General features: G+C 38.0%; 1 protein-coding gene across 1 annotated transcript; it reads left to right on the top strand.

Moving 5' to 3' along the window:
* Positions 1 to 1,746: 1,746 nt before the first annotated feature.
* LOC124159173 (clavesin-2-like) lies at positions 1,747 to 24,363 on the top strand. The gene is made up of 8 exons (XM_046534793.1): positions 1,747 to 1,907; positions 16,993 to 17,195; positions 17,923 to 18,082; positions 19,577 to 19,638; positions 19,749 to 19,942; positions 21,135 to 21,251; positions 23,349 to 23,442; positions 23,818 to 24,363. The coding sequence occupies exons 2-8, from the start codon at positions 17,012 to 17,014 to the stop codon at positions 24,021 to 24,023; spliced, it is 1,017 nt and encodes a 338-aa protein (XP_046390749.1). The 5' UTR covers positions 1,747 to 1,907; positions 16,993 to 17,011; the 3' UTR covers positions 24,024 to 24,363.
* Positions 24,364 to 24,649: the final 286 nt, after the last annotated feature.

Genomic DNA, 24,649 nt, shown 5'->3' with positions numbered 1-24,649 from the left:
ACCAAAAAAACTGTCATTTGCGTCACGCGCTGTTCGAATCCAATTTTTTGAACTGAATAGGGTAGCCCAAAAACGGAATTATTCAAAAATTCTCCTCGTACACTTAACTTAACCGTTAGAATACTTTAATAATTATAACGTAGGTGTTATTAAAGCTATGTAGGTATGTGTCATCCATGAAAAAAAAACCTCAAAAATAAATATACAAACCAATTTAGTCTGGCCAGCCTCCAATAAAATATCTGCCTCGCTTGAAAATGTTTATATACAATCCAAATACATACGATGAAAGTATACTTTATTTACAATATTAAGGAAATCACGCATATAAAAAAGATTACTCCAAACAGGTTTCTCTTGATCATAACCCAAGGGAATATGGTGGTAAAAGCGAGATTATCTACCAAGAATTCTGTTTCAGGAGACAAAAATTTTCAACCAAATCAGCTTGCAGTAAGCTTTTTTTAGTGGAAAAGATGCTGCAAACCGAAACATTCAAATGCTACCCGAAGCCCAAATCCTGGGTCTTTAAAAAAAATTTGCTCGAAAGCTCTACATAAATTTCCTCGGTTGGATTATTCCATGCAGCAGATATTCACTTTAAAATCTCAGTTCCGAAACTGCTACAAGTAAAAATTTCAAAATTCAATATTTTCGGTAATTTGCATGAAATGAGCGCTCTACTCCTATCCCAGCGGATCAAAAAGCATCTTCTATTTGGCAGATAAAAAACATACAAATGAAAATTTAAAGGAAAGGAATAATGGGATAATGGCAATAGGATTATGAATGGAAGAGACCATTGTTCCCAAGAGAAATGGAAGTTACCATTATTCCCTTCTATCTAGCTTTAGGAGTCAATAATATGAGCAATGCTCTATATTGCGCTTTTCAAGCATGACTTTCGGCATTAGTAGCACAAGTAGTACGGACGAAAAGACGATTTATGTTTTACCATACATACTCGTAGGTCAGGTGTCATCCTTGATTGTCATAACTGATTGGGCCTAAAAATATGCGCAACTACACGTGATTTGATTACACGTGATTGACCCATTAAAATTACAGCAATAAGCCATCAACTTAAAATAAAAACTCAAGGCTTCGACAAAAACTGAGTTAGCTCTTACCGAAACCTAAATAGGGCCAAAACGCTACCATTTAGTTCATGACAAACCACATTAACTCCTGATACATTACAAACGTCGAGCACTAAGACTGGGTTAAACACGAGAGAACTTTGCCCAAAAAAAGTCTAGGAAATGAAACATGGAATTAAAAAACTCATTTCGGACCAATAAGTTTGGCTTCCATGCTCACGACATCATAGTAAAAAAAACGTGACTGCGTTCCTTCCAAGCCAAATGGAGCGAAACCGAAAATGAAGAAAAATAGGAGGACCGAGATCGAAAAGACGGTATGACAAGGAAGGGCAGTAGAGGGGATTTTTGGCGTATTATAAGACTACGGGGATGGAGCTGTACGAAAAAATGGGCCCAGCGTAATAAAAAATGTCACTTTTGGTCGTGTTGCCGTGACAAACCCCACACAGAAAACACAAGTCCCCAGACACCACTCTCACTTCCTTCCCATTCACGTTTGCTCAGGCCCGTCCTATATTTCTCCTTTCCCCCCTCAAATTCCCCTTCACCCATGCAACACGGCAACTGAGACCGCTCCCCTCCACTCTCAACGTCTCCGCGACCGAACGGAGACTCGGAGGGCCACATGGTCAGATCGCTCTCACACAGCAGAGAGGATACTCAAATAGTTAAGACGAAGAGTGGTGGACCTGAGTTGAAAGGTACATACCCGCGTATCCTCCAGGAGACCAGAAGGCTCTACAACCTGACTGAGGAGTTCAGCTCCATAACGTGTGCGATAACTCGAAGACTTTAACGTGAGGGGTGAGTTCATTGGATACTATTCCTATTATTATTTGAGATTAGGTACTACCATTATTATATAATAAGAATATCAAAAGGTTAAGGGCAACAAATGGTATTTTTTCTGCTTAATCCGTTATAAGTCTAACGCATTAATTTGAATGTCTGTCAATTTTCAGCGAAAAAAATAATTTCTGTTTGGGAAAATAAATTATTTGTTACGAGCTCTGAGCTACTTATCGTAAATTTAGACCTATACTGTATACTCCTCCGAAGGATTTACAATAATTCCCTCCCAACCAGCTTTAGGAGTACTGCAACGCTCTATATTACGTTTTTTGTATGATTTTTGCTATTAAAATGACTTTAGTAGCACGGATGAAAAGAGGTTTTCGTTTGACCATAAATACTCGTAGGTCAGATGCCATCCTTGATTATTATAACTCACTGGGCCTAAAAATATGCGCGACCCCTCCTGATTTGATTAACCCCACCCATTTCAAATTACTGCTATAAACTTCGAACTTGATTACGTGGTACTCACACATTATAAATTGTATAAATTGCCACTAAATCAAGGAAACGGAATTATTTATGTGTTACTTCATACATTTATCGACCGCAGCACCGAAGCGCTACACTCGTTATGAAAAATCACATGACTTGCCCCATATAGTCATATTTTCCGATAGCCAGGAATATGAATAACCAATATGGTCATCTTAAATTAAAAAAAAGGAGAAAATGACTTATCGTACGCATTCCAATACAAGAAGCAAGCAGAAATCGGCTATCATAGACGTACAAGAGGAAAACCGTGACTGGCCGCTTTCTATGGACCAACTTATGGAATGAAGCAATAGCAAAAACGGAAATATATGCTGCTTAATATAATGCCATGCGCCAAGTATTCGCATTTAGTCAAAGGACGGATAACAGAAAATATTTCGGTTTTAATAGAGACGATTAATACCGATATTTCGGGAAGGAGAGGGGAATAAGTAATTTTCGTGGCACCTGTGAGGTATCCAATGCCTACTTGCGTTAGAAAACCTCGTTTATGGGCGCATAATTATTTTAATCATCACTTCCGTCAAAAGAACGACGCACGTAGGTGTATGCTGGGAATTTTTTCATGTACTTAATATATATGAGGGTCATTCAATAAGTCTTTAGAAAAGGTAGAAAAAATAATTTGGGTAATTTTTAAAATATATTTCAACGTTGACTCTCTTTAGGTATGTAAATTTTAATAGTATTTTTCTAAGCATTTTTAGTTGTCCAAAAATTGGAATTCGGGATCTCTTCGAAATAGGCGTTATTTTGGGCGATTACCTGCTCCATAGACGTAACCTTCGTCTGCAAAGCTATTTCTTCGAGTTGAGAAAGTCGCTGGGGGTGACATATTGCGAATAAAGCGAATTTTGTAACAATTGGAACTTTAATTCCGTAATTTCGACCAATACAACTGCTTAGGTGTGCAACCGTGCAATGTCTTGTTGAAGGAGGAACTTTTTCACTTTCAAATGAGGACGCATTTCTTGATTTCTACCAGCAACCGGTCCAATAATGATGCATAATACTCATCTGTAATCTCTTTTCTATGTAATTGATGTATATTATTCCGCATACAAGCTAAAATGTCGTTGCCATGACCTGACTGGCCCATTTCACTATCTTCGACTGCTTTGGAGCCTGTTTACCTTCAGAATTCCATTTTTCGACTGTTTCTGTCTCCGTAGTGTAGTGATGATCCATATTTCATTAAAGTTCTGTATTGACGGGAAAAATCCTCAGGATTGCAGCGAAAAAGCGCAAAAACAGCCTCGGAGTAGACTACAAAATTTCGTTAATTTTGCTCGGCGAGCAAACGCGGCAGCCATATTGCCGAGATTTTTTCACAACCAATTTTTCTTGCAAACTTGATGCGATTGTGCATTGCGATATGGCTGTGGCCTCAAATATATCGCGAACATCGATTCGGTTATCACTTCAAATCGTATCGTGGATTTTGCCAATCATTTCGGGGGTAGACACTTCCACAGGGCGTCCGGAACCATGTTCATTTTTTTGTTCCTAGGGCCACGTTTTAATTCACTTAGACAATTGTAAATAGTAGCGAACACAAGAGCAGATGTGACATGAACTTCATACAGCTCAGCTTTGATTTCTTTCGGCGTTAAACTTTTTAAAAACAAGTATTTGATCACCACACGAAACTCAGTTTTATCCATTTTTATAGAAAAATGAAAGTTGTTCACTACAATGAAACTATGGCATGGCTAAAGCTGAAACTTGAACAGCTGACTAGTCAAGAATGCTGCTTAGTGGAAAAATCAATTTTTGATTAAGAGTGCAATCTCTCGGAAATTCTAAGGACTTATTGAACGACCCTCGTAGCTAATCTTTCTCCTTTCCTGTATTACGTACGCCCAGGCATCAGGATTAAGAACATAAATCTCTTTTCTTTAGAATTAAGGGGAAAGGTTAGGGTAGAGCTGACCCAATACTATCCCAACCTCCTTTGTAATTGTCCAATCGTATAATGAGCAGAGTAATAAAGTTACAAACCACAGATATTTGAGAGGTCAGGTTATTTCGGAACGATCGATTATAACATTCGACTTTCCAATACCCTCAAAATGGTTACCAGGTACATTCGCCATAAAGACGTTGAATGTTTACCAGATTCCTACCCAGAATGTTAGAGCTAAGACGAAGATTGTCGAAGATTGCAGATCTCATCATTAGCTGTCATTATGAAGGATAGGTGTTCAGTACACCCGTTACAAACGGTCACGCAGACTTTTTTGACGCCGCCAGTTCCGAGTTTACCGTAATTTCTATGCAGTTCAGTTTTCATAGATCGTTAGAGAAAAAATTAATTCAAGAGGTTCAGGTTCATTGAACATTTCTATCGTTTAGTTCGTATTTATAAATAGTGTTGTTAACAGTAATTAAATCTGAGACGACGTAAAAGGGAAGTCAATATTCTTCTCCCATTTCTGCGACAAAGAGAGCAAAAACCAAAGCCTTATTTTAATAGCCTACTATAATTTACTTTATTTCCAATGAATCAAAACTCTAAGATGCAATGTATGTTAAAATCTCGCAAGTGCCTTCGGCTCAGAGCACTCTTCAGATGGGATGTACGGCAGTTGTCACATTGAATTCCTTTTCCAAAAGTGAACGACTTGTATTCCTTCTCTTTTGAAAAAGGAATTCAATATTCAAAGTGAATACTAAAATTGTAAAATACTGAGAACAGCTGCTTATTCTCATGAATTTCACTGAACTTTTGAAGAATGTACTCAAGTCAGATCCTAATGATATCAGAATAAATATGAAAACATACCTTCTCGCAGTAAGGGAAATAAAAAAGGTTCAGTTGACGAATTTTAACAGGTACGGCAAGGGTTGTATGCATCAAGTACGAAATGACCAGGCCCGGAACTAGGGCGGGGCAGGGGGGCACGTGCCCCGAGCGGTATGTTTCAGGAGAGCAGCAAAATTCGAAACGTTTATTTAAAAAGTTACGCGAACTATCGAAAATAATTATTTAACAATAATTACTAAATTTTAAATTATTGACCAAAAATATTTATAAAACGTCAAAATAGCAAACTTCCTGGGTGTGATTTCAACTACGGCATCTCAAAAAATAGCTTTCATAGGTATTATATTTTAGTGGTGGGGTGATACGGGACACTGATCCCTGACAAAACTCCTAGTTCCGCCCCAGGATGTAACTATCGAATGAAACCAAGGGCATTGCCGATTAAAATTGGCAAATATTAAACTATTTTATTTTTATGTTACACAATGGAAAGGTAACCTTGAAGTTAATAAATACTTTATTGTGCTATTTTATTAATTTTCCAACGTTACGTGAAGTTAGAAGAAGAACTGTTTGTCGAGAAATAAAGTGAAAATTAAAGATATTAACAAAGAAGCAAAAATATCCGCAGTAAATACGTATTTAAATTTTCAACCTTCCTCATAATTGCATCCCTCACTGTACACACAAAAATGAGAGTTCCATGGACCCAGCTCTCTCTGGAGTAGCTCGAGGCTTGCCTTCTTCAGGATAAAGAGAGAACACCTTCCGGGATGGCCCTAGAGTAATAGTGGAAACCAGTTTCCGGCAATCATCACACGAGAGAGAGCCAGACTACTGACCTAACCCGTTTACTTCCCACTTTCCTCTCTGTTTCCCCCTCTAAAACCAGAACACAGGACATCTTTGCGGACAAAATACAAACGGAAAAGCTGCCATAATCATTTACAAGTCTTGTGGGGCCTTTATGGGTTAGGTTACCCAAGAAAATCCGCTAGCACCCACCAAAAATAGATATATTTGAGATATAATATATTATATCATAAGTCATAGAATTAATATTTAAGAAATAATACCCGGCAATTCGACCATAGTACTTGAGCATCTGTAGTGATACAATCCAAAAATGCAAAACACAAATACCGTGATATGTATACAACATAACCGAGTACAGAAAGGTTTCATTAATGAAGCAGAAGAATTGAACAAGAGACTTTCGCTCACATATATTTACACTGTGTATCCTTTACATTCCAGATTCATTAATGAACACTTTGTTTATCACCTATTTTACACCACTTATTTTGACACGATTTTATAAAAAAAAAATTAAAAAAACTAGAACCATCAAGAGGATTAAAAAATCGTATTTATTATGCATGAAAAACTCCATTCTTCATTTATAACAGCATAATATATTACTTGCGCGGTATGAATAGTAGACAGGACGCATTAGTATACTCTAAAAAAATTGAAGACTAATTTCACTAGCAAAAAATATAATATTCCATCGGCCATGCTAAAATTTTGAAAATGAAAGATTCTCTGCATAGCACACAAAGGGGGATATGAGATTCACTGCTCCTCGAAACTACTACTCGAAACATCCGGATTCAACCTAGGGGCCTCTCGAGAGAAATCCACTTCCATAAACACTTAGCTAAAAATGTATGTAAAACTGATAATAATGGCAATCTCATTATGGCCTTCAACGAAATTACAACGTTTACGTACTTATTTTGCCACGGCTTCACGGGGCGGGTTCGAGGCTGCGTGATCACATGCATCTGTGGTAACCACAAACACATACTTTCCGTGCATTTTCTGTGGCGCCATCAACTTACACAGAATGTTGATAATTCGATGCTAATATTTTTGAGTTTTTCCCTACTGTTTGAGCCGACTATTTTTTCTAATGACTTACAATTAGTCAAAAATTTGTTTGGTGACGAGACTTAAGTTCTATATTTACCAGGATATCAAAGTATAACGAACATCATATCAGATTTTGCCATTTGAAATGTATATTATACCGTTAGTCAACACTTTTCGTTTATTCGCAAGATCACAAGAATATGCGTAAAAATATGAACTTTCAAAAGCAATTTTAAGGAAATGCAGCTCAGGAAGCCTGATATTTGTATTTTAATATTAATAATTATTATTGCTTTTCGTTTGAGGAGCACATTTTGAAGTTTCCATGACAGTGACATACACTTCATACATTTATCGGAACAACCTCCTTCGTAACATACGGAATAGGACAAGAAGGAAACGGAAGAACAAGGGTGGTAGATCGGATGGTGATTATAGTGATGCGAGAAGTTAGAAACGCTCCCTTCGGCTGGAGTTCAGGGCTAGAGAAAGTTGAGCCGCGATGCAACGCTTCCCCAGTCCATTGCGACTGGAGTATTTCCCGTTCGGTACAGTGCGCAGACCGGACGCCTCTGAGATGATTGTGGATGATTAAGAATGGAACAGGTGAGCTGAGGAGTCAGGATGCGTAACGAGGAAAGGACGTTCACGGTAAGAATAGGGTATTTTCCTTCATCAAAGAAAACGAAAGGCATTGATTGCGATTCGTTGCCCATCATTAGTGTATTCATAATATACAAATTATTTGGTTTTAGAAATACCGGTTTAGACGAATGGCAATGGTCAATTTTTATCCTCATTTGAAAAAGGCCAGATTGGCGCCCATGCGATACCACTCCACGTGACGTCACAGGGACCTAGTTACTATAAGAGTAGATAGGAGTTTTACATCGTCTGAGATTACCAATGCATGCATGAGGCACAAATCTCAGGGAAACATGTCTTAATAATCACTTATTAAAACTGGCTAAGGTCGGAAAGTTTTCTTCGTTTGATAAGGTATTAATAATCCTTATTTAAGCCAAGCGCTACCAGCTAGCAGGGTTCTCTGCTACCTCCTAGCATCCTGCGTCGTATCAGCGCTCAAAGCGTCGCCCCAAGGTCACCTTACTTACGGCAGCGGGAACCAGAACGACGTCACACGGGGATTTCCGAGCGTTCATACTTAGCCGTCGCGTTTTCGCGCGCTTGAAAATTTTCACTTTTCATTTAATCGCGAAAAATAGATATCGTCATTTAAAAATATAAATGCGTGAAATACGTACTCCAGGAGTAATAATCTTTCGATTTAGGCAATAAAAATAATAGGAAACCAACTTATTGCAAGTCAAGTGAAAAGCGCTCAGGGTTTTTCGACTGCGCAAAAAAAGTAGCACCTACGAGCGAGAGTATAATCACGTAACCGAGACAACGTGAGGGAGAAGCGAGACGGGTGGGCGAAGAAGAGAAATAAGACAGAAGAAGAGATGGATTGAAAGATTATAGGTAGAGGCACTAACCGAGCGGTAACACATGAGCTGCTATGATGCGAAAAATGGTGAAAATTTTACTCGATAAAAAATTGTTGATTTCGAATTTCTCACGAAAATATTCACCATTTCCAGGAAAAAAACTTCAGCAAACAGACACTATTAGCGGTAATTAATAGTAGCGGGCGTAACTAGGTGGAAATCCTTAATCGTATGAATAGATTGAATAATAACTTTGCTATTTCTACATGGTAATTTATTTGGACAGTGTTATGCTGTAACGAAACCATGGTCGATCTCAATAAATTACCATGTGGAAATAGCAAAGATATTATTCCTTCTATTCCTATTATTAGTGGTGGTTTCATTATGAAATTCAACGATTCACTATGAAAATTTAAGACGGATATGTGCATACCTCAGTTCAGACATAATGCGTAGATGGTACATCTTGAAGCTGTAAAACATAACCTTTAATATTTACTCCAAACATCCCTAATCAAATTTTAAGCCATATAAAATAAGCAAAAAAGATAAAAATAAATTTTGAGATCTTTAATATTATAAAATATTATGAAAAAATTACAGGCTTGTAAAGAAACTTTTATAAGGCGAAATTTTTAAATTTTACTGACCTTAAATCTACAAATCTATATATATTGGGGATTCAGGAGGTAAGACACTTAATCACACATAAAAAGGATTTGTTTGAGACAGGCATACGACGATATTCCTAATTGAAGCAAGCAATGAAACAAAAAAGTATCCATCTATCCAAAAAGTATCAAAAAAAATTATCCATCCAGGAAAAGGGCTTATAAGATTAACTTGCTTTTTTTAATCTTAAAATGCAATCTCTCATTGAGAGCTCATTCTGTACCGTCTAGATTTTGGCGATTACGGAATGCCTTTCATTAAGTCACAAATAAATTTTCCAATAACCTCGAAAGGAATTCTATGCTAGGATAACCGTCAGATACAAAACTTACATATAATTGACATTGATAGTAGAAAAACGATACAGTTAAAATACTGAATCATCAATTATATGCAAAGATCGAATAGGTTCTGGCACGACTGAGAAGTCATGAATCTTTCGCTATCATCTTCAACCAGGTGAGATCATGGTGAAATACGTAAATACTATTTTGGAAATAATATAATCCACAAAAAAAATTAATATTTCCGCAGAATTTTCTCCTTTGAGTTGAAAAAGATGCAACCTGAATGTACCATAACAGTCCGAAGAGACTTCTCAGAAAGTATTTAAATGAACTGAAAGCTTGGAACGTAGGTGGTACCACCCTCGAACAGAAAAATATATCGACCGAAAGTAGCCTTAAGTAAAATAGGTGTCACGAAAGTACTTTATTATAATTTACACTTACGTTCGCGGCCGTTAGGTTCAAATTAAACGGCTACTCACTCCATCAATGATTAAACTCGAAGGTTGGTTTGGAATTGTGAGGGTTGAGCTCACCCCAGACTAAACCATGGAAGTGTGAAATTCACACTTTCAGGATAGGGGGTTATTTCGTTTCCCATGGAAACCTCGCACTGTGAGGCTTTTTGTTCAGGTGAAGGCTCTATCAGTGATATATCGATCAGTATCCCAACGCTCTAACCACTGAGCTACCACGCTCCCCAGAAGCGCCAAACATATTCTCATTTTTTCAATCCCGTTGTGAATTTTCCATTCTTAATCCTAATCCAGCTTTATCCAGATGTTAAGCGAATTAGGCTGGGAGCAGCTGGAGACTCGGAGGCATTGTGCTAGGCTTACAATTAGATTGTTTGAACAATTGAGAATGGATATCTTTCAGAGCGACACGGAAAGCATAATATTAGAGGCCTACTATATTTCCAGGTCCGACAGAAGCGATAAATTAAGAGAGGTATTTTGCCGAACGGATAGATATACGCAGAATCTATAGTTCACTCTTGAAAATTCATTCAAATTCCTCGCGTATTTCCATGAAAAATCCATTCAAGATTTCATTAAGTGCTTTACGACTAGCCTCATCAGATATGCCTGCGACAAAATCCGCAAATAACCACTCGCGTGCACCTTTTCGGTAGACCTTTAAATATGGGAGGCTGGGAAGTGGAGGCCATGGATCATGGACGGACCTTGCCCAGAAAGGGAGTTTGTTTGTAAAATAAGTAGTCTGTATAGCACACGATTTGAGTTCAATCTCTGTAGTAATAAATGGAATCATATGGAATGCACTCAAAGATAGAAGTCTTTCAGTGTACCTCTTGCAGTGCCCAGCGATTGCATTGTATGAGTATCTTAAAATCAAGGATATAAACTTACTGGATAAGAATGATGTACTCTGCAAGAACTCAAGAAAGTTTTTCGGAAAATAAATTACTGTCTTGAGCCATTTCCCATCACATTTAAGGAATCTATAGTTCACTCTTGAAAATTCATTCAAATTCCTCGCGTATTTCCATAAAAAATCCATTCAAGATGTCATTAAGTGCTTTACGACTAGCCTCATCAGATATGCCTGCGACAAAATCCGCAAATAACCACTCGCGTGCACCTTTTCGGTATGGGAGGCTGGGAAGTGGAGGCCATGGAGCATGGACGGCCCTTGCCCAGAAAGGGAGTTTGTTTGCTAATGAAAGAGTCAGTTTCCCTACGTTAATCACACGATGTAAGACCATTTTCCGTAGTAATATATGGAATTCACTCAAAGATAGAAAGTCTTTCAGTGTACCTCTTGCAGTGCCCACCGATTGCATAATAGGAGTCATTTGTGGCAGTATTTATCAATTTTACTTTCTGGTGATTATTTTCTATCACTATCATAACTATTAACCAGATATAAAAGTGAATGCGGTCAAATCGGAACCACAAGCTTGCCGCGTCACCTCTCTCTCCGCCGTCGCCAACCAGAACTGGAGTCGACTGCACGCTCGAAAAAACGATGTAAAATTCGGGGTTGTAAGTTGGCGCAGGATTTTACTTTTGATTCACAATGTAGAAGCTTGATAGAATAACGTGGTACAAGACACTTGGTGGAAGTCGGCGGAAGTATTTACTTTTTCTCCATGTTTATGCAAACAATTGGCCGAAAACAGGCTCCGCCATTTTGTTATATATCTAAGGTTAATGATGAAACAAAATCTTTAGAAACACTCCATATGGAAGAAAAGGAATTGTTAATTAAGATGGTATAACATTTTTGCCAATAATACTATTCATGAAACCAATGCACGAGGATAAAGTTGGCTATTTTCAGAAAAAATCGAGGGTGGTCGTTTTTCGCTAAATTTGTTCAATTTTGACCTCAGATATATTGTTAACGTGAAATATCAGGAAAGAAGTATTCTGGCATGTTATGCACAATTTATTTGAGAATATGTATGCGAATTTTCAACTTCCTAGCTCAAAAAAATCGTTTTTGAGGTTTCGGCTAGCTTTTTTCGATTCTAGCCTACTGTGCGACGTATCGACTTCGTAATTAACGATATCATTTCATGAATTTCGTTATTGCGCTTCCTTTTGGTTAATTTTGAAAGTAACTGGCCCCGACAGCTCTGTACCGTAACTACTAGACTCGACATTCGTAATGGAAGTCGAAACAATTCTAGTCGAGTCGAGTACCAACTACTCGACTCGACTAGAATTTTCGAGTACTCGCATATCCCTAATTATTGCGTAAACAAGTGAAAGTATTAAAATAAAAGTACCCCATGTTTGTATGGGCTCTATGAAATTGTTTCGCCGGCAGTTAACCCGACTCAAAATCTGGCCGCTCTGCAGCACATACGAAGACGGGGAAAAAACAAAAGTTTTGAACAAAATTTCTTCAGAAGAAAAATGATATTAGTATAAGGCATAGAACTAAAATAAAAATCACTATTTTTTTCAAAAAAAATTAATAAACTAATAAAGCGCTGTCATAATTTTCTTAAAATTTTGGTTTCACAAGCTTTTTCTATTCTAAAATGTTACAACTTGAACTACCACGGCTTCCCTCCCCCCCAACCCTCTAGTTTTGATCCTGAGTACGCCCATGGCGGAACCTTCGACTGCCAGCATCCGTGCACGCGTGGCCACCTGTTGAATCAGCCCTTGCACGCGCTCATGCGCTGGGAAGCTGCACACACACCCGGTCCCCTACCCCTCACACGGCGAGTTGGGTGAAAGCGAAGGATAATCACTCTCACTTTCGTAGGCGCCTACTACGGTTTTTTTCCCCGACGTCACTCGTTATGCAACGATACCTCTCGTTTGTCTCCGTAAGAGCGCTTCCGAAGCAGGCGGCTGCGGCGGGAAACCACGCCGTCCTTGGAGCCGCATTGATACCCGCGAGTCACTCAGGAATTCCAGGCAATTTGAGTCCCTTCGGTTGACGAAAGTTTCTTACTTCAACAATCGCACGCTAGCCAATACACCACGATCAAAAATTCGGCCTGAATCAAACGATCATTGATTCTATCCCTTCCGAGCGATAGCTCCAATGATGGCGGAGAAATAACCGCTTCCCGCAATCATTTTACGCCATGGCTCGAGGGATGATAACCCATCCCTTATTCCATGAATCGGCATGTCCCTTTATCCGCCGCTGAAACCGTCACCGCTACCGTCTTTCGGCCAATCACAACGCGGCCGCTAACAGCAATTATAACACTACGCCTGGCTTTCAATAGGGTGGTTTCCTATTATTTTTTTATTGCCTAAATCGAATGATTATTACTCCTGGAGTCCGTATTTCACGCTTTTAGATTTTTAAATGACGATACCTATTTTTCGCAAATAAATGAAAACGAGTGCTGATACGACGCAGGATGCTAGCAGATAGCTGAGTACCATGCTAGCTAGTAGCGCTTGGCTTAAATAAGGATTATTAATACCTTATCAAACGAAGGAAACTTTCCGACCATTGGCAGTTTTAATAGGTGATTATTAAGAGATGTTTCCCTGAGCTCTGTGCCTCAAGCATGCATTGGTAATCTCAGACGATGTAAAACTCCTATTCTCTCGTGTAGAAACTAGGTCCCTGTGACGTCACGTGGAGTGGCATCGCATGGGCGCCAATCTGGCCTTTTTCAAATGAGGATAAAATTGACCCTTGCCATTCGTCTAAACCGGTATTTCTAAAACCAAATAATTTGTATGCTATGAATACACTAATGATGGGCAACGAATCGCAATCAATGCCTTTTGTTTTCTTTGATGAAGGAAACTACCCTATTGAATGACAGCGGTAAACACAGAAAGTGACAATAAACGATGGAAAAAAGGGCGGTGGAAGTGGATGGGTGATTCAGAAAATGACACGTCAATGAGCGATCACTGTTTTGGTCCCTGAAAACCTACTGCTAGAATGGATTGCTTCACGTATTCTCTGCACAAACATTTTAATCGACTTAACATTTTGAGGGACGAAAAAAATGAACGTGCGATTCAGGATTTACAAAAACTGAGAGTAGAATGCGAATTGATGGAACTTTCAGTTGATTTACTGCGTTATTCCATATTAACAGTGCCTCATTATATGATAGGTGGACGCAAAGGAGGCTCCAGTCCGCTTCATGGAAAGTAGGTACGAGGGACGTTTTATTTTTCAACCTCCGATGGGCCATGAAAAGATGAAGTAATGATTTATTACAAATTATTTCATGTGGTGTCCTTTCAACATAATTGCCTCGGCGATTGAGGAATTGGTCGTGGGTGTGGACAAGCTTTGCTATACCCTCTTCATAGGATGCTGCCTTTGTCCTGAAGCTAATCGTCCGTTAGAAAATGCTTCCATCTATGCCATATTCTTAATTTCAAGGTAAAGATGGAAGTCACACAGCACTACGTCGGCATTGCACGGGGGGCGATCGAAAATGTCCCATTGAAATTGCTCAAAGAGCAGTTGGGCTGCATCAGCACTAATTGTAAGATGACGGGCGTTGTCATGGATCAGAACACTTCCAAAAGTCAGCATGTCTCTTTTGTTTTGAATGGGAATGGCAGTGGCGCAGCGACGGGGGGGGGGGGGGGTTTGGGGGATAAACCCCCCCCTCCCCCCAGAGCTCAGAGAAATTTTTAAGTTTAATCCATTTTACTTAATTGGATCAGTATTACTTACAGAATAGTGTTAGGATTAATCAGATATCCCTCAGAAAGCCGTAAAACTCGCCATTTTGAACCATTATTCTTAAAAATTTTCTGAAGGAGGGCTCCCGCAACAACTGCTTACCCTGGAGGGTATGCAATACCCCCAGACATATAAGTATTAGTTGCGCCTAAAACGCCCCTAGCCTTAATTCTTAGCTGCACCCCTGGGGAATGGGCATAATTTTTCACACTGTCTTACACTCTAACCACAGTGCATTACAAAATTCTCTTTTACCTGTATAAAGGTCAAGAAATGTCAATGCCGAAGCCATTCTGCGAGTTTTCTGGCTGTCGCACCGTAGAGCACACTTGGCGGGAGAATCAATTGAGGCAGTGTAGTTAATGAGATTGCCACTAACATTAAACAAACAACTTACGGTCAGATATTACTTGTGCGTGTGGTGCGGAGCACGCGCAATTTCCCTACCTGCGCAGTACCCGCCTGTCACTTGTATGGTGTTTTTGCTGATCTATCGGAGGTTGAAAAAAAACGTCCCTCGTATACTTTGCTAGGTACTTCACTCGCTTTTTAATAGGTATTCAATGAAGTACACAGCGTGGTGCAGAGTCCAGATTGATCCATTTGCTCCCAGATGTTTGCACAGAATACTTGACCTGTCAAGGAATAGCATTGACAACAGAGGGGTAGCCAGGATTTTCGTTCGGGGGGGTCCTAAACTATGGGGAAATTTTTTTAAAATATGATACTTATTAGAGTAAGTATCGGTTTTTAAACTAATTTTAACACTTTTCATAATAGAAAAATCTGAATTTCTCTAAGTAATAAACCCCCGGACCTACACCCTCTCTAAGCCACAAATTGACAAGTTATGAGAGGGATATTATGATTTGTACTGTTCTTGGAAAGTAAGAGATTCATAGAGAAAGCCGAGAGTCATCATGTTCTCCATTGAAATTATCAACCACTTGAAAAGGCTTGACACTCGAAGGACAAATCTCATGACCCATTAATAGGTATTACATACACTAATCCCCCAGAGAGTTTACTCCCTGAAAATTTATGCCTATATCACTATTTTATCTCATTGGCAAAGTTATGCCTATTTCTGATTCCAGAGTGACATTGGCATTAACCTGAACATTATCGTTTATGCCATTAATGCCATACCTAACACAAGAAGTAAATTAGGTGGAAATAAATTGATCATTATTAGAGATGAGAGAGAGTAGTGTCATGGAATAGAATCTTTTAAATATGCACATTGATCACGTAGATTGGTTACGGTCTCCTCAGCCTAACAGTCTTTTCCATAAATTCAAACTAAATAGGTTTTTGTACCGAGGTTGATGCTACATGTGTTAACCCTTTTGCGGACAGTAACTATCAACATACCTTTCTAAGATATATATCTAATTTTATCCACTAATCCTTGTCTCACAAAAATAGACAGCATGAGTTGATGGTCATGTCCAAGAGCGGATCCAGGATTTCTTTTTCTGGGGAGGTGGGGGTGGGGGGGGTGGACTAGGGTCTGACATGCAAAAGATCTTCTCATACTTGAGATTAAAAATAAGATAAAACAATTACTGTACGAAATATTCTCCTTACTTTAGAAAGAAATTAAATGATTGAGGCTCCATAATTCACAAAACGGATGTAATGATATCGGTGCAAAAACTTATGTCTATTTTATGAACGTCTGGGGGGAGGGGGCATGTACCCCTGTGCCCCCCCCCAAATCTACCTATGGTCATGTCCTAGGGTAACCACAAGTCAAAGACAGCCGTCTCTTCCATGAAAAGGTTAATGAATGGCAGCAGAAACATGATAGGATGATGGATAATGGAGGAACCAAATTCAATTGCACAAATGAAAATCTATTAGCTTAGTAATGTTTTGCTGATTTTTAATGACAAAACCACAGTTTAAAGTGCTTTCAGTCTTCATTCTTCAAGACTTCAAAGGTCATTGGCAAATCCATGAAAGATAGCACTATTTGCTGATGTACATATATCATTTAATATTCTGTATTAGGTTCAATTCCTAGGTGAAGCTTTTGACAATGTGCAACCCAAAATCCTCAAAATTGAAATGTGTCACAGCAAAAGACACTGAATCCCCCCCCCCAATCCTGAATATGTGAAATTTACACATCTGTGGCTTATTCTGGGGTGAGCTCTTCCCTCAAATATCCAAACACACCTTCACGTAGAACCACTGAGTGATCGTAATATGTAAAAATTATTGCATCTAAACTCAACGTCCACATAGATACATATAAATAGCCTATTATTATTCATTGCCGTCAATTAAACACTACCTTGCATTGTATTTTCCAGAGTCTACCTAGCACCAGAGATGTCACAATATAGTGAATTTACAGCACTGACAGAAGAGGATGAGTATGAATGGACACTAAGCAAAGAACTCTCAAATATGGCAAAGGAGGAACTTAGAGAAGATGAGAGCGTGAGAACTCAGGCCCTTTCCCAAATGAGAGACTGGATACGAAAAAACCCTCGAATTGCCTCTTGCAGAATGGGTGAGAAATGAAGCATTTAAAGACTGATAAATAGTGTCAAATAAACAAAAAGAAGTTACGCTACACTGGTGAAGATGGAATAAGTAGAGTAACGCCATTTTCACATGCACTGGCAGTGGATATTTTCACATGCCAGTTTGATTTCAGATGTTAACTGTATCTCAATAAAAAAAACCTCTTCTCCATCACCAGCAAAGACAGTATAGGTGTGTACGAGTGCATTTACAAATATTGGTTCAGACTGCCAGAACTGGTGACGGCACCATGCCGCATCAGACATCAAGTGAAAGCTTCCATTTGATTACATTGAATCTAGCAGAATCACCAGCAATGCTAGTGCATGTGAAAAAGGCCTCACAGATAAATATAATTCTATAATGGTAACAAAGCAAGTGACAAAATATTATTACTTTTATAAGTATCCCAAATGTAAAAAACCAAAATTATAAACTTCAGGATGCATATGCACATGTAAGTATACAGGAGTCAGAAGACGCTCAATGGAGCACACCAAAGCATGATGCATGTACGCTAACCAACCTTCAGTTTAGAAGTAGTCCATAAAAAGAAGAACATTGCCTTTATGTACTAAGAATAGAAAGAAAAACTACAATGACTCTTATAGCCACTAAATTACCTTAATAAAAAGAGCATGGTAAATAATAAGCACTGATTTGATACCTTCATAAACATTACTATAAAAATTTCTTGTCTCTTTCTTAATCAGATTCTCGATTTCTCCTGCGCTTCCTTCGCTTTAAAAAGTTCAGCATCCCAATGGCTCAACAAGCTCTGGAGCGATACATTTTACTGAGGAATGTTTACGGCTACGCATTTGAGAACCTGGATGCATTGGATCCAGCAGTTGATGAACTCATCTCCATGGGGTGAGTACACAACAATAAATACCATATTTGAGATGTGGAGTATATTTACCTGCTACCTAATAGTTAAGTTCTAAACAGAGCAAGAGTAATAAGGAGGAATTCAAAGTGAAGAGGAGGAAGACAGTTCAGTAGAGTAGGGGTACGGGGTTGGTGAGGTAGCATGTGTTTTGGCTTCCCACACAGCGGCGTCCGGTTCAAAACCTGATGGTGACAAAGGTTTTTCAAACTACACATACCAAATCCCTACTTGGTTCCTGAGGATGCTTCAAGTACAACACTCTGTTCATAGTAATGATACAAACACCTGTAGTAATTTTCCACACTAATTTATTTGCTAAACTGGTTTCAATGTTTACACATTAGTATCAAGAGCTGTCTCACATTCCTCTTTCTATGAACTACTCTCTCTTGTCTAATGATGTTTAAACACTGAAACCAGTTGAGCAAATTATGCAGAAAATTACAACAGCTGTTTGTATGATTACTATTGATGAATTTCCACTAAGTGAACTCATTAAAAACCAATCTAACACTCAGTCCATAGGATGCAATGATTTTCTTGGTATTATTTGTTAGCAGAGGAGGACAAACATCATGTTTCTCTCGACCTCTTCTCCAAGCTCTAAGTTGCCTCCTCCAGTCACCATACCATTAAGTTGATATAAAATAATAAAATTGACATAGAATTTGATTGGATACCTCAAGCTACTCTTTTTTAAGCAAAGAATGAGTTTCCAGCTCTAAGTTTTCACATAGTTCTTTAAAGATAAAACACTTCTTAACTTAAAAAAAAATTGATTGAATATGGCCCTCAAACTTTCACTTTATAATTGAATCAACTCCTCCCTCACTATCCCCTAGGTCCTCACCCTCTGCCAGGGGCACAGCTAGGAATTAAGGCTGGGAGGGGTTTAGGGGCAATTAGTACCAGTGTATGTGGGGGTATGGTATACCCACCAGGATAAGCGGTAGTGGCAAGATTAATAAATTGTGGAATTTTAAGATAAATGGTTGAAAATAGTGAGTTTTATGGCTTTCTGAGGGATATTTTACTGATCCTTACACTATAATTTTAGTGATATCAATCCAATTAAATAAAATGGATTAGACTTAAAATTTCTCTGAGCTCTGGGGGTGGGTTTTATCCCCCAAAACCTCCCCCTCTGCAAACAGTGAATTTCCTCTTATAGTTGTATGGCCTTCCTCACAGCATTCAGAAAATCCTTCTTTCTGTCAAAAACAACACTTTCATTCCCTCTCATCTTCGACTATCCCAACCTTCTCTCATACCCCTTCCAGTGGGTTTCAATAATCCCATGAGGGTAAAATTAAGAGAAAAGATGGGGAGATTTTGCAAGAAAAATTGCATGACATATATACTTAAAATAATAACTGAGAAAGCATTTTTACTGCAGTTCCATCTATACCAATTTTATGAAACTAACTCAGGTCCTGTAACTTTTCTTGAAATGAAAATTATTAAATTTATTTCAGGTACACATTTGTATCCCCAAAGAGAGATGAAAAAGGACGAAGAGTGATATTTTACTTTCCAGGTAAGTTTGACAGTTAAAAGCCAAATTCAGTGCTAACTCACTGAAAAATGTTTTAGAGGCGATGCATACTTCTGTGATTCTAAGAAATTCTCTGTCATTCGTCACTCAAGGAAAATTCGACCCTTACAAGTACACAAATGCGGATATGTGTCGTGTACACGGTGTTGTATGTGAAACACTAATGGAGGATGAAGAGAATCAGATAAGAGGATATGTTCACTGGGGTGATGGCAAAGGAGTTGGATTTCCCCACTTAACATTATTCACACCTAAAGAGGCTGTTCGACTTGCAAAAAATGGAGAGGTAAGATATTCCTATGCTAACTTCCTCAGTCCAATCACAAGCTAAATTGATCATATACATTTCTTTGTCATATCAAAAATACACGATAACTCAAGCACTACTTAGCATAGGAATGACAAGTATGAGGGCAGTAAAGCAAGTATGTATGTCATATTGCAGTATCCTGCATTATATGGTTTGAAAGATAAAACTTAAGATAAGGTATATTTTTAAAACTGTAGATACTTACCTTCTCAAGGCCATAACAAGATGGGAAGTCAAGATATTCACCCCCCCCCCCCCCCCCAAATTCTTATAAGACAGGGTCTTCAATGTTTTCCTTCCAAATAAACCACCCCCTGAAATGCATTCCCTCCCCTTAATGACCCCCCTCAAAAATATTTATGGTTATAGCCATGTATGTACTAACTTAAGACTGCTGACAGGGAGATATCATTACTTAACACATTCTCACAGTAGACATTATTTGAAAGTTGAATTTCTAGAAAATTATATTTGGTACGTTAAACCCATTCAATGTCAAGATCATTTTTTTGCTACATTACCCCCCAAACTTGCAAAATTTCATGAAAGAAATACTTAAAGCAACTTCACCACTAAATGAAGCAATAAATTATGAACAGAAACTGCTGTTTTACTCACTTTCCAAGTCCCTTTTGTGTAAAATAGAGGAAGGGAACCCAACAAATGTCTTCTAAAAAATTATTTCTTAAATGAAAAGCAAGCTTTGCAGAAATCATCAATTGATATCGTACATCAATGATTAATTAGAGTCATGCATAAGTGATTAATTACAATCATGCATCAGCCCCAGATTAAATACCTCACATTTCTAAAAGGTTTTAGTGAATTCAATGTGGAATTCAAAAAAATCAAGTATCTTGACTCACCTACAAAAAATAATGATCTTCATTGTTATAGAGAGTCCAAAATATTCAACATAATAAGGTCCATGAGTTTTCCAGCCATAATGACCAAAAATTTTCAGATGAAGTATGTGCATTGGTAAGGTACACTACGAATTGAGGAATTGAGAAAATGTCAACAGGAGTTTAGTTACACAATGTGATAAACTTAGGATTCATGAGATAGACTATTTATTTATCTTTCACTATAGGTGACTTCAACATATTAATAAAACATAATGAGTGCCCCATTTGTACCCAATTTAATACATGTATTGATATTACAGGTAACTGTTCCAATGCGTCACAAAGAGATCTATGCATTAAACATTCATCCTTCCCTCAAGTTTGCATTTGACTTTGGGATGTCTCTTGCTCCAGAAAAAATCAAGAACAGAATTAAGGTAATGAAGACTCAGTAACTTACTATATGCTAGCAACTTAACAGAAGGTAACACACTTCTAACAAGAAGGAAATATATACTACAGCATACTTCTGATTATTCTGGCTAATAATGGGGAGATGCGGCACAAATAATCGGAAAACACAGATAACCAAAACTTTCACTTTAATTTGTTGTAATGTTCATAATTTGCGTAAAACAAACAATATATCATAATTTGTGCACTTATTGTCATTTGTGAGTGTTTCTCGGACTCATTGAGAGCTTTGTTCGCCAGACCGCGATCTTTGTAGCGGCAATAATATGATTATACTTGCATTTCTACTGCTCCATATTAGACCTAGTTTCGGAAACCACGCATCCATGGCTGCGTGATCCGAATTGGATACAGAAAATTGGTTTGCACAAATGCTTCAAACCCACTGCGCGACGTCAGAAACTACACTGTCGGGCACTGGGTTGCAACGGCTGCGGGACGTGTCCGTGATCACGGAGCGCAGTCGTGCACTGCGTGGCTTGGAAAACAGGATCCCGGAGCTTCCGTGAATGCAACTCGTGCACGATCGCTTCAGTTTTACGAAGGCGATTCTAATGGAAATAATAAGCCTGGTGCATCCTAGCAATAAAATGCAGTAATTTCGGTGATTTGCGTCAGATTTTCTTTTTTTTTTAATAAATATCGCGGAAAACATTGAATGAGAGAGAAAATCATGCATGGACAATCAGCAACACGGATATGCTGCAGCCGGATAATCGGGAGTCTGCTGTAATTTATTTTTAATGCTACACAATCACATTATCTCTATTTAGCAGCAAAACTATATTTTTGGCACCTTGTTAATTCTTCCTGTTGTTACAATTTATTTAAACTTAAACTAACATTTTTCTCTCAAACTTCAAGGAAGAATTAACCTCCTTTTTCAAAACACAAGGGGATAACATCTATGATTAAATTATCAATGTTATGTTTAAAAATAAGAAAATTTAAATTCGATAAAATGTAGTGTTTTAAGGATTTTTCTTTAATTGGTAAGGAATACAGGTAGTGGCGTAGCTGCGGCATGGATGAGGGCTCAGCCCAAAGCCCCCCCAAAGCCTCAGAAAATTTTATAGTACATATATAATGTTTTCCCTTCAGTGATGATTTCCTGCAGAATTACAAGCCAAACCCAAATTTAAAGTGCCATTATTGTGTAAAATGTATTTCAATGCATGTCAAATTTAAAAAAAATGTTTCAGTTGCCTGGGGGGGTGGGGTGGGGTCGCCCCCCCAGATCCCTACATCCCCCTTAAAAGCATATTCCTACTTATGCCACTGAATACATGTATACTCGAAAAACTGACTTGCTTTAAATTGGCTATCGTCCCTAATTCAGGGGACAATTCCTTGTAATTAGTGCAAAATAAAATTACACACACTAATTATGCTGATTGCAGTCCCAGCAATGATTCATTCCATTAGTAATACACATCCCAGCAGGATGTAAGAGGGACCCAACCAACCCTGAAACAAAGATCAAAAGCTCCAAGTGGAGTTCACAGCACCTGTGAATATCTAAACTAAAACTTACATCGATCTTGGTCTTATCTAAGTTACAATCTTTAATTTACACCAGAAAATATTTTCTGCAATTACCTTGATGCCAAGTAGCCCACACTAATGGCCACTGTAAAGTATTCGTGCAAGAAAAATCCTAATTTGATACCTATACGTACAGGGAAATTTTAACGGCACTGAGCATTTATCAAACAATAAAATTATCAGGGATTCCAAAATAATATAATTCATCATTCCTCACCAAGTGATTCAATTCGAACTTGAATAGGTGAGGATATAGCTCAATCTAAGCTTAGTCATAGGGATGTGATTTCATACATGTTGGGTAATGGGGGCAGTTCCTTTCCCTGGTCTATCCCGCACGAGGATTTTTGCTCGGGGGTTCCAATGCTTCAGCTGGGACCCTTTAATCAGCAATCTAGCGCTCGTTCCATTATACACTCTGCTCCCCATCATTTCATAGAAATTCACAAATGTTATCACGTATCTCCAAATTTAGGATTCAGACTTGAAAGACTAATTTTGATCATTCCACTTAGATTTACACCTCTGTTGAAGAGGCTCAAGGCTGCATTGATCCACAACTTCTCCCCAAAGAGTATGGAGGTGTAATGCCTATGGCTGAAATGATTGGTGAGTAAATAACAAATTTTCCAACCATGTGCGTAATAAGAATGAATATTACTTCAATTAATAATAATGTACCAAACATTTATGTGCCAAAAGATACAAAGACAATCAAAATTGCTCAACTGCAAAGTGTAAAATGATCAATAGATTCGAAGAATGCTGACCCGCTGCTTACATAATAAGCTATTGACAAACCTAATTAGGCTATATGTCATGAAAAAACTATACAAAATGATAGCCGACAATATTAAAAATTTATCTAAAAAATTCTTATTTTCTTTTCAATTACAAATCCAAAAACAAAATGTATGCATACTTAACTGTCCTACAAATCATTGTTAAAACTCTAATAGTTTGCATTTAACCTGAACTCCATAGACCTTTGGAAGAGGGAACTAATGGAAATGAGGAGCACCCTTCTACTACATGACAAGATGAAAGTACGGGAAGAACTATACAGTGAAAGTGCAAGAGAAGGAGCAGTGCGAGCTTTGAGAGCAGGGGGACTCGAGATTTCATGTGCCCTGGGCAGTGACCCAACTTCTGGAATTACTGGAAGTTTTAGGAAACTGGAAGTTGACTAGGGGGCAATGTTTAGCATAAATACAACTTTCTGGAAGAGATAAGATAATCAAGTTCACTTGAGAACACTTTATTTAGGCTGTGCACCATCAAGTAATATTATTGTACCTGTTAATTTTATTTTAATGATAATTAGAAAAGTAAGCATGCATTTTACAATGAACTTAGATTTTAGTCTATGACAAAAACCACACTCAATATTACATTTACATGAACTCAATAATAAGGGAACCTTTTAGGATATATTAGTGGGATCATAAATGTCATCCACAGTATCAAATGGAACCTAAGGATGTGATAATTATATCTCCTTGTAGCTTAGCATCATAATAAATTAATTAAATGGAATTGTAATGTAAAATTATGATTTTCATTTCACCACCGCATTTCTTCTGTGAGTTTTTTTTACTTTCTTTGGGTGATTTGTAAATATTTCAATAAAGAAAGTGTTACCATGATTTCACAGGCCAGTGACTGCCATCTTTTATAACCTATGGTACACTTACTCCATTTTAATAAATAGTACAGGAGAAAATGAGTAAGGCAGACAAATGCAGTATAATTCTCCTGGCCACCCTTCTGCTAATCCAGATTTATTTCAAATACCTTAATTCCTATTTAATATTTT

This window comes from Ischnura elegans, chromosome 5 (assembly GCF_921293095.1).
Source record: "Ischnura elegans chromosome 5, ioIscEleg1.1, whole genome shotgun sequence".
In the NCBI taxonomy this organism is placed as follows: Eukaryota; Metazoa; Arthropoda; class Insecta; order Odonata; family Coenagrionidae; genus Ischnura; species Ischnura elegans.
This window is presented reverse-complemented; position numbering and strand designations above follow the sequence as displayed.